The sequence below is a fragment of the Canis aureus genome, chromosome 13, assembly GCF_053574225.1.
Source record: "Canis aureus isolate CA01 chromosome 13, VMU_Caureus_v.1.0, whole genome shotgun sequence".
Lineage (NCBI taxonomy): Eukaryota > Metazoa > Chordata > Mammalia > Carnivora > Canidae > Canis > Canis aureus.
Window position 1 is genome coordinate 10,131,990 of NC_135623.1, and position 16,406 is coordinate 10,148,395.

A 16,406-nucleotide genomic window follows, 5' to 3' on the forward strand; every position below is an offset into this window, starting at 1 on the left:
TAATGAAGATACTTAGAGGTGGGAGTGTTGGACATAAGATAGTTAATCCTCATTATTCACAAATTCCCTATTTGTGAATTTGTGTACTCACTATATTTTATTTTTAACCCCAAAATCAATACCTGTGCCATAAGCACATTCTCAGATATACTCAACATTCCCAGCTGAGATAGAACAAGGGGACACTCTATCTTCTTGTTTCAGCTCTGATACAGCTCTCAACAAGTGTCCTTTTCACAATCTATTTAGTGCCATTTTTTCCCACAATTTTTGTTGGTGATTTTGCCATTTATTTATTTTTTTAAATATTTTTTATTTATTTATGATAGTCAGAGAGAGAGAGAGAGAGAGAGAGAGAGAGAGAGAGGCAGAGACACAGGCAGAGGGAGAAGCAGGCTCCATACACCGGAAGCCCGACGTGGGATTCGATCCCGGGACTCCAGGATCGCGCCCTGGGCCAAAGGCAGGCGCTAAACCGCTGCGCCACCCAGGGATCCCTTTTTTTTTTTTTTAATTTTTTTTTATTTATTTATGATAGTCACAGAATTTATGATAGTCACAGAGATTTTGCCATTTAAAAGGGACCCAAGCATAGTTCTGAAGTGTCTTGTGTTCCTAAGCAATGAAGGCTATGATGGGCCTTACAGAGAAAATGTATATTAAATAAACTTCATTCAGGTGTGAGTTATAGTGCACTTGGCCTGAATCAACAGTATATATTAAATAAAGTGTTTTTACACAAAAACACACGTAAAACAAGATTATATATTATTTGTGCTCTAAAAGGTGTGACCAGAGGCTTACAGGAATCTAACCCTGTATTTCCCACTAAGTGCAAGAGTCCAGTATTCCCTAATGTAGTATGCATAGTAATGTCACAGAACATGACTACTGTGAATAATGAGAATTGGCTGTAAATTTAAATTTTGATAGATGAGACACAGGATTTTTAATTCTATTTTCAAAATGATTTAGGACCCAACTGTCCTCACCTCTTCCTCCTCCAGTCGCCGGAGTGCATCACTGATATATTTTACATGCTGAGTGGTTAAGGTCACCAGTGCTGTATAGCGAGTCCTTAAGTCCATGAACTATGGTTCAAAAAAAAAAACAAAAACAGTTTAGATAAATTATCTGCCAGAAAGGTATATTTAAATAGTTGAAAATAAGAGGAAGTTTTCATGAAATCACATGCTCAACAGAAAGATAAGCTCTAAATCAAACTGTCAGGGCCCTGACAACAAATCTTTCCTTAAGGGAAAATAGTGGCATGTCCTTTCCCCACCCTTTCACCTCTTGCGTGATGGCATCTGAGGAGGAAAGCATTCGACGGCGCTTGCCAGGGGATTTCTGCTGTGATTCCACAAAGGCCTTGTATGTCATCAGTTGCAATTCATAGTCCTTGGGGAGGAAGAAATTTCACTACATTTACATAGGGCTTTACAGCTCACATAATTCATACAACAAAATCATAGCATTTCATTGCTGGAAGCATTTTGGTGATCATTTAAACCAGTGGTTAGCAAACTTTTCCCCTAAAGGGCCAGATGGAAACTATCAGCCCATATGATCTGTCATAGCTGATCAACTCTGCCATTGTAATTAAAAGAAGCTGTAGACAATCAGTAAATGAAAGGGTGTGCTGTGTTATGATAAAATGTCATGTATGTATGGACACTAAAAGTTGAAGTTCATAGAATTTTCATGTGTCATAAAGTACTATTCTTCCTTCAAAAAATTTTTTTAGCCATTTCTCATGGGCCATGCAAAAACAGATATCCAGGCTCAGTTTAGCCTGTGGGTCACAGTTTGGTGAGTCTTGAGTTTGCAGTTTGTTTGCTGACCATCCTTTTCATCTCATCCACTGGGAAACTGAAGCTCAGAGACAGGAAGTGAGTTCCCCTGATTACTCAGTGGGTGAGACACAGAGTAATCCTAAACCAATGCTCTTCTCTTGTCCCTGTACTATGCTGACACTCCCTCTGCAATTCTGAGTGTTGCCACTGGCCAGACCCTCTTCATATCTCATGGATGGGCACAAGAGCCTATTACTACTCTCCTACTGTGCTCTCTTCACAATTTATTTTCTATCCTGCCACCGGAATAACTTTTCTAAAACACAAAGATGACCACTTCATTCCTCTGTTTGAAAGCTTTACAAAGATTAGAGCTTCTCAAATATCAACATGTACACAAATCATCTAGGGATCTTATTGAAATTGAGATTCTGATTTGGCAGGCTGAAGATTCTGTATTTCTGACAAGCTCCAAAATGATCCTGATGTTCCTGGTTCTAACATCTCATGGTAAGAAATAAGAACAGAAGGTAAAGTGAAGAGAATTGGACATAGTCTTTCATAGACTGAACTCAACCTCCCCTTCTTTTTCATAGTCACTGCTTCTTATGTACCATACACTTTCTAGTTATGCCAGCATTTTTGCTATTTCCTCATACAGTCGTTATATTTCCATTCTTCTGTGCCTTTGATTATGCAGTTCCTTTTGCCTAGAATGTCTTGTTTTCTGTTGTCTACTTAGAAAACTCTAGGCAGAAGGAAAACACACAATGAGTTCCTTAAGTAGTCTATAAAAAAAACAGTAGTAGTGGGGCGCCTGGGTGGCTCAGTTGGTTAAGTGTCTACTTTTGGCTCAGGTCATGATCCCACAGTCCTGGGATGGAGCCCCGCCTTGGGCTCCTTCCTGTTGCTCAGCAAGGGAGTCTGCTTCTCCCTCTCCATTTGCCCCTCTCCCTGCTCGTGCTTTCTCTCTCCTTCGTTCCCTCTCTCAAATAAATAAATGGAATCTTTAAAAATATAAAATTTAAAAAAATTTAAAAAACAATAGATGTAATAAAACGGTACTACTAATCAAAGAAGATGCTACCGTTTACTAAATGTATTTTAAGCTTGAGGAAATGTCCTATGTATACATTATCTCACATAATCTTTATAATCATTCAGTGAGGTAGTTACTGTTCCCATTTTGTAGACAGAGCAATAGATACCCTGAGAGGCTAAGACAGTTGCTCAAAGTCTTTAGCCTGGAAAATGGTGAAGCTAGGATTTGGACTAAATTCTTCATGTAAAATAAACAATTAATTAATTAATTAATTCTTCGTGTTATCAAGTCTTCTGTTATTAACTAAAGAAATGTATTCATTCAAAAAATATTTGTTGAGCATCTACTATGTACCTGTCATTGTTCTGAGTGCTATACATAGAGTGGAGAACAAGTTAGAAAAAACCTTGTTCGGGCAGCCCTGGTGGTGCAGCGGTTTCGCGCTGCCTGCAGCCTAGGGCATGTTCCTGGAGACCCGGGATCGAGTCCCACGTCAGGCTTCCTGCATGGAGCCTGCTTCTCCCTCTGTCTGTGTCTCTGCTCTGCCCAGCCGCCCCCCCTGAATAAATAAATAAATCTTAAAAAAAAAAAAAAAAACACCTTGTTCCCTTGGAACTTAAATTCTCATGGGAAGGAACATAATAAATATATAATAATCTCAGGTCATTTTTATTTAAAGATGTTATCAGAGAAATAGGGAGGGGGGACCAGATTATGCAGGGCCTCATAAAGCCATATATAGCTTTAGGATTTTATTATGAGTAGGATATGAAATTTTGGACAGTTTTTAGCAGGAAGAGTGACATGATCCAATTTACCATATTTCAGCTGTTGTAAGGTACACATTTCCCCCATATTTTAGTATCTCTAAAACTAGAATAAGTTTTACAGTCAAATGGTATTTGCATAATTGGCAGAGTTTCCTCTTTCTTGGTAGTGTATAAAATAACAGTATGGTTTATAATTGGTGACATCTGTGATTCAGTGACACCTAGTACGTTCTAAAAAGGTGAACCTGGCTACTGTGTGGGACAATAGTCTGTGGGGCAGGAGTAAAAGCAAAAGGTCAGCTCAGAGGTTATTAGAATAGTCTAAGGAAGATTCCTTACTTAGATGCAAAGCAGAGAAATGGAGGGGCAGGTGGGTGGGTAACGAAAGATAGGTCAGTGATATACTGGAAGATGGAGACATGTTGTTCACAGACTGAACATAAAGTTTAGGCAAGGAGAAGAGGTAAGGATGACTCTCGGGTTTTTTGCTTCAGCAAGTAGGAAAATAGGACATGATTTCCTGAAATAGGCAAGACAATGAGAATTATATTTGAGAAGAAATCCAAAACATTCTGACATGGCAAATTTTAAAAACCTATGAATCACCCAAAGGGGTAACTCCTTGAATCAGGGCTGATGTCTGGTACCACTCTGAGCATTCCCATATGTAGGGCCATGAAGAGTACACATCTGCATTAATTGGAGGATGGGGCCAGCCTCTAGTAGAAGTGCTTATTTGTCTAGAAACAAAACCTACAGTGACGAGGAAGATCTTCCTACGCTGGAGATCATTTATGTTCCTCTGGGGATATGTAGAGTTACCTTTACAATAGTGGAGTATTGCTGGGAAAATTTTTGACATTGGTCCAGCTTTGTCTGATTCTTCTCGATTTCTGCAAACAGATCCTAGAAAACAAAGTATCACAACATTATCTTTCTCCCTATTGTCATCAAAACAGCCGAGCATTTACTATGCTCTAAGGCAGTTTCCAAATCTTAGCTACATCAGAATCACCTATGAGGCTCAATAAAATACAGATCGCTGGGCCCCACACCTCCGGAGTTTCTGACTTGGTTGGTTTGGGTAGGTCTGAGAACTTGCATTTCTTAATGCTCCCAGGTGATGCTGATGCTACTAGTATGGAGTCCACACTTCAGAAACCACTGTTCTGCATATTTTACATGTGTCACTTCATTGAACCCTGACAACAATAACCTTATGAGTGAGGTAGGTTGAGCAAATAATGGACTAGATCCATTTTATTGACGAGGAAGTAGAATACTGAGAGGCTAAGTAATTTGGTCAAGGTCTCATAGTGAGTGAGTGAGCCAGGACTGGAATCTAAGCAATCCAATACCAGATTTCATACTCTAAACTATAATGCTAATCAAAACAAGCTAAAAAAAAAAAAAAAAAATCCCCCAAATACTAACAAGTGAAAACTTCAAACAATTTTTGTCCATTCACATCTTTCCCAGTTTTAATGCCTCAGATTCCAATCCTAGTAAGATCAAAAGCAGTATCAAGAAACAAAATGAAAAAAAAAGAAAAAGAAAAAAAAATAAACAAAATGAAGAAAGACAATTTTAATTTGTCCATCTATGGTTATAATAGATGGTCACTACAACTCAGAACTGGAAAGGACCTTACAAGTCTTTCTGGCCTAAATGCAAAGCCAAAACCAGCATCATCTTGAAATCATTCTGCTTGAAGAAGAGGCTCAGAATGTCCTACCACTTGGGGGAAGCTTAATAGCTAGTTTATCATCTTCTTTTATGATGAACTAAACCCTCCCCACTCCCCTCTCACCTACCCCCACCCCCCTCCAGCCAACTATTACCACAAGAGTGCTACACCCACCGTCTGTTGGCTGAGCTGCTGGGACAGCACTCTGCTATCCTCTGCCTGGCCTGGCTTCATCATTTCCTGCTGGGCAGTGGTCTCCTCAATCCATCTGATGAGAGTTCCATGACAGGCTCTATAATCTCCAAGAACTTCCTGGATACTTTCTAGCTCAGATTGGCTGGAGGAGCAAAGGGAAAGAAACTGCCATCAGATACCTGGGTACAAACAATAAAATAAATGGAGCCATTCTTTCTCAGCCCTTTCCTCCAGTTGGGCTTGATCACAGAGGATACATCTTTATTTTGGTAGAACAGCAGTGCAATGCTGAAAACTATGCTTGTACCCAGTACCCTGTGGGGTAAAAGGAATAGAAACCAGTTGTATATGCTAGCCCTGGATACTGCCTTGGAGCCTGGCATCCCATGATGATCCTTATCAAATTTTTACTTACCAAGGATCACCAGGGTTGCCAGTAAGGCAGTGCTGACTATACCTTCTGTTTCCTGATGACAGAGTACCCCAATTAGGACTGAGGAGGTGCTATAATTTCTTTGCAAAAGGTGGGTGAAAATAGTAATGATTTTCTATTAATTTCAGTAACAAGTTTCTTATATCACTTTTGTTAGTCTAACTAGACTTGGGATAGTAATTCAGTTATAGATAATCAATCCAAACTTATGAGTTCTAGCAACTCATATATAGGCAACTATATATAGGCAACCTTCTATATTTGCCTAGCCTCAGAAAGGTCATTTTTTATCTTTCCTATTCAAATCAGACATCAGAAGAAGGACTTCAAGTTACAAATATAAAAACCACTGACTAGCAAATGAAAGGAAAAGCAAGAAATTCTGCAAAACTTCACTATGAAAAATGGCTCATAGTTCGATTCATTGTCATCATGGCTTTACTAGGTAAAAACTGGTACAGGAGAAGCATTCCTAACAGAACCATCACTGCTGACTTAAAAGCAAGCCTCAGATCTGCTTTGGGGTTGGTGGTCCCAATTTTCTATCATTTCTCTTATCTAGAGGGCATACTGTCATTCAATTTGTACCCTTCTCTATCACTTCCTACCTTTAAATAAGGAACATATAGATATAATTCAATTTCTGTTTAAAACCTAGTCCCTGAAAAGGAAGGAAAAAAAGGGGGAGGCCACCACTCACCGGGTCTCCAGCTGAACAATAACCCGATGCCAACGTTCCTGCAGCTGGGAACCTTTTTCCTGATAGCGCTCCAAATCCAGGTTTCGCTCTGGGGTCAGACGACTCAGCTGCTCTGCCACTACCTTAGCCTTGGCAATTTCCTCATCCAGGACTGAAAACACTGAATTCTTGTCCTTCACGTCACTAAGCCAGTGCTATATAAACACAAGTACAGCAACAGGTTAAATATGTTTCATGCTAAAAAGGATTCAGACTAAGGTGGAAAACAAGGCCATTGTCTATAGCTGACTCCACATTATATTTGGAATTCACAAGCTAGACCCTAGAATGTTTGTGCTAGAAACACCTTCATAGCGTTCATGCACATGGGAAGGCCAAGGACAGGTGGGTACAGAGGAGTGTGCAAAGAACTAGTGTTTGGAACCTGGCTCTCCCACTTACAAGCTATGAAACCAAGATAAGTTGTTTAGCCAATCTGAATCTCAGTCTGCTCATCTGTGAATCGGAGATGAAAATCTCTTCCCTATCCATTCACAATTTTGTGAGAATCAAGGAGATAATAGCTAAATGATTTACAAATTTAACAGTATAGCCATTGATTATATCTGATTTAGATATGATTTTACTGGGGACAAAAGGGAGAAAATAAATAGAAAGGTATAGCCCTTTATTTTCCCTTTCCAGCCAGATATACTTCTCAGTCCCAACTTCTTTGAATCCATATTAAAATATATTAGATATGATAGTCCACCTAGTTCAAATGCAAATTTAAATCACTGTCATGACATCTAAAATTTGTTCTCTGCCAACCAAAGCAATGGACACGTTAAGTCAAGCTCCTGTAAAACTCAGAGCAACCAACCCGTAAGGTAGACCGATGGGACTCCAGAGCTGAGAGATCTGCTGGTACTGCTTCTTCTTGACTCAGCTTGATTTCATAACCTTTGACCAAGAGTTCAGCATCCTGGATGCTACGCACTATAACATCGATTGTCTTTAGCCTATGAGGGTAAAATCACCTTCGTTAATACACACAGTTTTAAGAGCGGAGTCACAGACTTAGAGTGTAATAGAGAGGTTCACAAAATGTAACTGCTAAAAGTCGGTTTTCCCATTACTAGATGATGTCAGGGTTTCATAAAAACAGGAAACTATGATATATGTGTTGCCAATTTAAGCCAATTCAAAATAAAGTTCTTGGTGATTCTGGGACATGCACACATGTAGTGAACTCTTGGGAAAAACAGCATGAGGCCAGAAACACACTCACCACTATGAAGAGTCTAAGATTTGTGACCCCTCAAGGTCATGGTGGATAGGGGGAAAGCCTTCAAAGACTATACTTAGTTTAACAACAACAAAAAAATTTTTATTCTTTAGTATTCCTTCCCCGCCCCCAGAGGTATCTAATCAAACAGAAATGAGGTATGAAATAGTCCTAATACTGCAAATCCAACTCCCCCTCTGTATCACTCACATTTGTTCACTGCATCCCATGAATCCCATGTTGCCTGGAACTAAAGACAAGGTCTCTTTTCATGAGTACATGCTGTTCAAGATATGCGTCCTCTCTGGATTATTCATGAAACAATCCAGGCACTCTCCCTTCTCATCCTAGTGAAAATATTGCCTTTTGGATCCAAATCCTCAGCTTACTCACTTATTCAGATAGACAGTGGAGAGACCATACACATGGTCCATTTTCTCTACCAGCAGATTGAGTTCTGAGCGCAGAGTTGGGACACTCGAACCAGATGGAGACTGATGAAGAAAGCTATTGCATTTCATGGAAATGGCATCAAACTCTGACCTCAGTTGCTGCAAATCCTCTTGGGTGCGCTGTTAGGAACAACATACACAACAAAGATGGAGATAGAATGGAACAATGAAGTTAGAAAGAAGTTCTTGTTTACTTTTAAATTTTTTTAAAGATTTTATTTATTTATTTATTTATTCATTCATTCATTCATTCATTCATTCATTTATTTATTTGAGACATAGAGAGGCAGAGACATAGACAGAGGGAGCAGCAGGCTCCTCACAGAGAGCCCAATATGGGACTCGATCTCTGGACCCGGGATCACATCTTGAGCCAAAGGCAGACACTCAACTGCTGAGCCACCCAGGCATCCCAAAGTTCTTGTTTATAATAGCAAATACTGTAAACAGCCTAAATGCTCACATATAAAAGAGTAGTTGAATAAACTACAGAACAGCACCAAAGGGGGAAGACAGGAAGAACATACAAGTATTTCTTAAACACAGTATTTGGACTATAGGCTAAAGACAAAAAGAATCATAAATAAATGTTGAACCCCATTTGGTAGGTTTGTCTTCTTTTGAATACCATGAGTCAGCAATTCTCAAACTGCTTATCTCTATATGCTAAAACTGAGCGGTAAGTAAATTTACTGCAGGTAATACAAAGTAGGTTTTTCAGTCTTGGGGAAGGGAGTTACAAATATGAAAAGAAGGTTAGAATGAACCCTGTGGTACTGGTTTGGAACCAAATGAAGACAGCTGCGTATAAATTCATAGTTATGTCTGTGTGTCTGTGTGTGTGTGTGCATGTGTGCACACACGTGAGAAAGAGACAGAGCTGGATAAATATACTGCTATCAGTATTTCACCTTTGTGACACATTCCTATGAACATAATTACACATACATATACACACATGTAGAAATGTATAGAAATGTTTGCATAACATAGGTGTGTTTTTGGATGTGTGTACACATGTGTGTTATAAGTATGTACTTTTCTAGTTCTGTCGGCTGAGCAGGCCTAGAAACAATGACATGCCAACAATAATGAGCACACCCAGCACCCAGATCTTGGTTTCCAAATAGTATTCTCCACCTAAAGAAAGCAGGACTCCTTGGAGAAATGGCTGATTACATGGGTGGGGCTGGCAAAGGCAAGATGGGCTTGGAATATCTTGTTGAGAAATAAGAAAGCACTCAAAAAATGGTGGGGACATGTTAAAATGATAAAGATGACACTTGAAGGGGCTCCCAATAGCTAAATTTGGGAAATTCTGAACATCAAAATAAAGACAATAACAACTTACAACCTTACATAACATAAGAATCCAAAGTCCAGGGACGCCTGGGTGGCTCAGCAGTTGAGTGCCTGCCTTTGGCTCAGGGCATGATCCCAGAGTCCTGGGATTGAGTCCCACATCAGCCTCCCTGCATGGAGCCTGCTTCTCCTTCTGCCTATGTCTCTGCCTCTCTCTCTCTCTCTCAAGAATAAATAAATAAAATCTTAAAAAAAAAAAAAAGAATCTAAAGTCCATACTGACATAAAGAAAGGAGGGAGGGAAGCAAGCTCTTCCATTTTGAAATAGAATAGAAATTTTAAACTGTAAAAGGAATAACAGAATTTAAAAATCACCTTTTGGCAACAGTCATACCAGTTAATTCAGTCAAGAATCAACAGGAGATGCTAAAACTAGTTGGTGAAAGTGTGATAGAAGACAGGATATTTACATAGTCTCAAAGTATCTCTCCACAATATGCTTAGTAATTACAAAGGGGAAAAGAGCAACAAGTGGTATGAGTTATTACCAGTAATGGGACAAATGAACAGAACATTACATGCATCCTGATTATCTAACATGCTGAGGACACAAAATCATTCCTGTGGTATTCTGCCAAAAACATGTAACCTATATCTAATCATGGAGAAGCCTCAGATAAATATTAATAAAGGAACACTCTACAAAATAAATGACTTGTACCCTTCACAGATGTAGAAGCATAAAATATAATGAAAAATTGAGAAAATGTTTCAGGTTAAGGAAATTTAAAGAGGCACAGAAACTAAACGCAATGTGTGGTAAGTACTGGACTAAATTGTGTACTAAAAATATCCTTTGGTGTGTGTTGGTGGGGAACCATACTCAAAAAAGGTATTATTAGGTCAACTGATGAAATTTTAATAAAGTCTTGGGTAACAGCATTATATCAATGTTCATTTCCTGATTTTAATCATTGTCCTCGGTTACATAAGAGATTACCCTTGGGGCGCCTGGGTGATTCAGTTAAATGACTCCTGATTTCGGCTCAGGTCATGATCTCCCGGTTGTGATATTGAGCTCCACATAAAGCTCCACACTCTGTGGGGGACTCTACTTGAGATTCATTCTCTCTCTCTCTCTCTCTCTCTCTCTCTCTCTCTCTCTCTCTCTCCCCTCTGTCCCTCCCCCTAGCTCGAGCACGCAAGTTCTCTCTCTTTCTCTCAAATAAGTAAGTAAATAAATCTTTTAAAAAAGAAAGAGACCACCCTTCATTTTTGGAAATGCACGCTAAAGTATTTAGGGATAAAGGAGCATCACATACAGAACTTACTCTCAAGAAAAAATTATTATGATGTACATATGTAGAAAAAAATAATAAAGCAAAGAGAAAAAAATGTCAACCTTTGTCGGATCTAGGTGAAGGCTATAGGAGAAGAAAAATTTTTCCATATACTGAAAGTACTTCAAAATAAAAAGTTAATTTAAAAAGAAAGGCCCTTTAGAAGAGGAATATTAACATTTCTTAGAATGTTAGATTCTAACATTTCTAAGACAGATTTCTGATGAGACAGATTTCTGAGACAGATTTCTGATGACTACAGAAAACTAAAAAGTTTCAATATGAAAATTACAGGTTTATATGATATGCCTCATTTGGGTATTTAGATCCATCTTGGCCAATGGAATTATGCTGCCCTCTCATCCTCTTCTTCACACTTAGGAATAATTGAGAAAGGTAAGAAAAATTATTCCTCATATTTAGTCAATCCTTTCCATTCCTTTAAGTTCCCAGATCAAATCTACTATTCGTCACAGAGCTCTCTCCTACTCTAAATTTCTAAGGACTTTGTCTTAGTCTCTACACGTGGAGTACAAGGCCAAAATATTTGCTTTTACTTCGAAAATACTCCCCTAAAAACAAAACAAAAAAACAAAAACAAAAACAAAAATACTCCCCTACATTTTGATGGCATTTCACTTTTTCAAGAAACCCATTATATGTATACATCCAAAGTTTTTTGGAAGTTAAGTGATACAGTTTGGACTCATGTATTACCACCATTTTATAAGGAAGGAAACTAAGAATGAGAATTAACTTGCTAAAAGTGTGCATCAGAGCCTAGAATAGAATGAGTCCTTAATATTTTTTGCATCCTATGGCTGATGGTAACCATGTCATAAAAAGTGACACATGCACAGAAGGGATAGAGCAGATAGTAGCATCTCTACTAAGCAGTCTTAAAATATGTAGCCCAAATGCAGTGCTGGAACAATTTGCCAATCTGTTTGCCTTCCCAACTGTAGAAAACTAATCAACATTCAGCAACACACTGGGAGCTGAAATCATGCTTTGCCATAGATAAAAGGCATTTATAGGCTGCAGGGAAGAATTCTCGAGTAGGAGGGCCATGAGTCTACTGCCTTATTTCTTCAGCTCCATATTGTCTTGCCATCCAATTTACTCTGAAAGCACTTACACTGCAGCTGGCACCCACCTTGTTCTCCAGGCTTACCTCTTGCTCTGCAATCCTTAATGCATTGTCCTGCCGGGCATCTTTGTCAGTCCTAGAACTGGCTGGAGACTGAATTCGTTTGACTAGCCGCTGTTCACACTCCTCTAGGCGTAGTCGGATATTCTTCAGCTCTGAAATGTACATCTTAGCCACAGTTTCCTCTTTGTCCTCTGTGAATGCACAAACACAGGTTACCATTAAGCACCACAACAGAGGTCAACAAACCTGAAAACAACAGATTCACCTTCAGACCTGATACAGCAGACCTGATACTCCACAAATGAAATTAAGGCCTTCTGTGGGGGGAACCTTCTACCTGGTCCTAATTCCCTGCATTGTATACTCATCTTTAAGGATCTAACTATGTTATTTCCACAAGAAAATGTGATTGGTTGATTAGCAATAATGACTGAAATATGGCCTCTTCATCCATGACCAGATTTTGAGAATTCATCTCTAAGTGTTTCCCTATCTCAACTTTTTAGCCACTCAAACAAACAGTAAAAAGGTGGTGCTTTCTAGTCTACATGAAGGGTCTAGCAGTACCCTTCAAGGCTCTCAATCACCATTACTCTCCCTCTTCCCAAAGCACATACCATTTTCTATGGACTTCATCAGGTGCTGGAAATGGGTTTTACAAGCCTCCACCTCCTCTTCTAAGCGCAAACGATCAGCTACTGAGAAGAGCAGAGAGTCACGGCTATCCTGCAGAAAGTCTTCATAGTGGGCTTGGAGGTTCTTCATAACCTGGTGACACTCCCCTGGCCCAGAGGATCGAAGCTAAAGAGAAAGCAGGGGAAAAAATGGAAGAAATTTCAATAGAATGGGAACATAATACTTTATCTACTTCTTTTTATATTTAACATATATACAAATCAGGTGCGCACATCATAATTGCAAACATGTTGATTTTTCAGAAATAGAACTTATCTGTGTAGTCAGCATTCGGATCAAGGAACAATATTATCAGCACCTCAAAAGCACCCATTGTGCCCTCTTGAACAGAACCCTTTATAATAGTTAATTCACCATTATTGCTCTACTACATACACACTTACACAAGAGCTGCTTGTCCTGCAGAGTGAGAAGAAGCCTACAACCTTTGGTTGGCCAAGAAGACTAAAGATGTTATTCATTTCCATGAGGAATTTCCTTAAACACTCAGGCTGCTGTTTTTAGTATCTAGGACCCCCTAATCCTGAAATACTATTCCCAACTCCACTTTACATCTTTGGGATGGTGGGAGTGTCACAGCAATGAAAAAAAGTTCCTTCTGAACAAAGTTTGCCAACAGCATATGAGCTGGAGGTAAGGCTTTCACAATTACCTTTTCCAGGTTCCAGGTCTTTACAAGGTCAAGGTCCCTCCTCAGATAGTTCCAGGAGATAAGGCTTTTGGTGTTAACATGTAGCTGATGCCAAAGGGCCATCACTTTTTGATAAGACTGCTCCACCCTAAAAATAACAGAGAACCTGGCTGTAGCTTTTCTAAATTTGAGCTCCACATTAGAGACCTTCCAAGGGAAAAAATGTGATTGCCTTAGCAGAACTGGGTTTATATGCTGAGCAGAGAAAGGCAGGGATCAAATACTTTAACAAGGTAACCTTTAGAGCAAAAGTAATTGAGATATTCAAACAATCTGGATTTATTACTGTATTATGTCTCTGATATCAGCAGTCTTATAAATGTGACCTATATACAATACAACCATGAGAAGTTAGAAGATATACCCATGAAGAGAAGAAATAGAGAAAAGTAGAAATAAATAACGCCATCTAGAATCATTGAAAAATGACAATATCAATGCTTAAAAAGTGCATTATTGGGCACCTGGGTGGCTCAGTGGTTGTCTGTCTACCTTTGGCTCAGGGCATGATCCCGGGGTCCTGAGATCAAGTTCTACATCAGGCCTCCCTGCAGGGAGCCTGCTTCTCCCTCTGCCTATGTCTTTGCATCTCTGTGTTTCTCATGAATAGATAGATAAAATCTTAAAGGGGGAGGGGGTATTGCTATGGTCCATATAGTCACAAAACTGCTAAGATGTTTGAAAGTTAAAAGCAACTTAAAAAGTCAACTGGCATGTTAAAAATAAAAAACAAGACTACATTATGAAGGACTGGAGAAAATTTTTTTCTAAGGTATCCATGCTTCATTCAATCTTAACTTCTTGACGCCCTCCAGACTCACAAATACACAGACATATTCAACACACACATACCTTGAATTCCTTCAAGTTGAGGAATATGAGATATAAAAAAAAGTATGGAAAACTAGAAGCCACTACTTCAGTTAAATATGTGACCTTATTAAACCCACTAGTTTATCTTCTTTTTCTCCAAAAATTCCACTAAAATTTCAATGATGTCAAAATCTATAGTTGAAAATAGCAGACTCTGGAAAGCAGAACTCTGGAGTGGGGGAGGTAACTGCTAACTTTTATTACAAGCTTCGTGGTGTAATTCAGCTTTTAAAAATATGTTTGTATATTATGTTAATAAAATGCAGAATATAAAATTAACTACAAAAATCAATCTTCTGGGATCCCTGGGTGGTGCAGCGGTTTGGCGCCTGCCTTTGGCCCAGGGCGCGATTCTGGAGACCCGGGATCGAATCCCACATCGGGCTCCCGGTGCATGGAGCCTGCTTCTCCCTCTGCCTGTGTCTCTGCCTCTCTCTCTCTCTCTGTAACTATCATAAATAAATAAAAATTAAAAAAAAAATCAATCTTCTGAGAGTGAACTGTTTATAATCAAGAATGAACACTGAATATATCTTAATTGAACGTAAGCATTTACTGAAAACCAACAATGTAGCTGCCAGTGCAAGACTCGGTATCTAGGAGGTCTTTCCCAGAAGAAACTTTAAAATTTGGTTGCTCTGTTTAAGAACACGAATGCAGATTCATCCCTCCCTCAAGTTCACTCAAGGCCAAGCAGCACAGGTTGCAGTACAGAATGGTAGCTGAGCAAAGTTACCTGCTGGCCATCTCAATGGCATCCTTATTGGGTGAGGGGATGAGGAAACAGACCGATGGCACCATTGCCTCATTCCCTGTGGGGCTGATCACTTTCCACTTGGTCCGCTGAGAATTATCTTCCAACACGCACTCATCATTCTTGCAAATGGTGATCTGGAGAGACAAACTCACAAGTTTTTGCTAATGGATAAACCAACAACTCACTATGATAGGGTGCCTGATTCCACGGCTATGAAATTCTTAAGAAAAAAAAAAAAAACATTTTTGAGATTTGCCATCACTTAATGAGGGTCCCTGATTTTGATAAAAAGATAATCTTATAAATACACAATACAGGAAAGGTTGTGACATCAAATAAGTCAAGGAAGCAAGTGTTTGTTAAATGTTCATTACATGTCAAGTAAGTAACTCAGTATATGAAAATTATAAGGAGATTGTCTTAAGACCTCCAAGAGCAATCTCTCTGTGTCTACAAAGGTAAAAAAGGGACACAAATAATTGCAACTTTGCTTTTGTGATACTTCCTCTTCCACCCTTCTTGTCATCCCAGTCAAATCCCTGAAAAGGTTTAAGCATTCTGGAATCATCAATTCTTTCTCTTGGGAAATAACCAACATTACCATCCATATTTTATAGACAGAAACACTGAAGACACAGAAAAGTGCCAGAGAAGTTCATTTCTTTGCATTACAAACATTAACTGAGCCTAATATGTGCCTGGAATTTTGCTGGGCCACTGGACGTAAGAATGGTAAAATGGTAAACTGACAAATGTGGTCTATATCCCACATATTCTGGTGGGGCACAGTGTTACAATACTGTGTGAAAAATGCAATTTACCAGGGAATGCATAAAAGGGACATGACCCAGTCTTGCCTAGAGAGGTAAAGGAAGACTATTTGGGAACTTGAAGCCACATTAAGGAACTTAGACTTTCTAAATAGAATTGGGGAATTGTTATAGGATGTAAGCAGGGGAATGACTTTTTTAGAGAGCATGCTAGGGGGCGCCTGGGTGGCTTGGTCAGTTGGGCAACTGACTATTGATTTTGGCTCAGGACATGATCTTGGGGTCTTGCGACTGAGACTTGCTTTGGGCTCTGAGCTGAGCAGGGAGTCTGCTTGAGGATTCTCTCTCTCTTCCTCTTCCTCTGCCCCTAACCCCACTCACGCCATGTCTCTCTAAAATAAATGAATGAATCGTAAGAAAAAAAAAAAAATATCATCTGGTGGAAAGATAAAGAATGCATTGAATGGAGCAAGCTAATGCCA

At 39.2% G+C, this 16,406-nt stretch overlaps 1 protein-coding gene across 22 annotated transcripts in view; it reads right to left on the reverse strand.

Annotated features, from left to right (window-relative positions):
* MACF1 (microtubule actin crosslinking factor 1) overlaps nt 1-16,406 on the reverse strand; it is a 338,748-nt gene that overhangs the window by 132,940 nt on the left and 189,402 nt on the right. For all 22 annotated transcript variants that reach the window (XM_077844666.1, XM_077844665.1, XM_077844663.1 and 19 more), the window contains 11 exons: nt 15,134-15,288; nt 13,486-13,612; nt 12,755-12,938; nt 12,159-12,328; nt 8,284-8,462; nt 7,486-7,624; nt 6,624-6,817; nt 5,470-5,632; nt 4,431-4,514; nt 1,294-1,401; nt 993-1,091 (listed from right to left, as the gene is read on the reverse strand). In XM_077844666.1, coding sequence (XP_077700792.1) covers nt 993-1,091; nt 1,294-1,401; nt 4,431-4,514; nt 5,470-5,632; nt 6,624-6,817; nt 7,486-7,624; nt 8,284-8,462; nt 12,159-12,328; nt 12,755-12,938; nt 13,486-13,612; nt 15,134-15,288 — 1,602 coding nt within the window. The remainder of the gene's footprint in view (nt 1-992; nt 1,092-1,293; nt 1,402-4,430; nt 4,515-5,469; nt 5,633-6,623; nt 6,818-7,485; nt 7,625-8,283; nt 8,463-12,158; nt 12,329-12,754; nt 12,939-13,485; nt 13,613-15,133; nt 15,289-16,406) is intronic.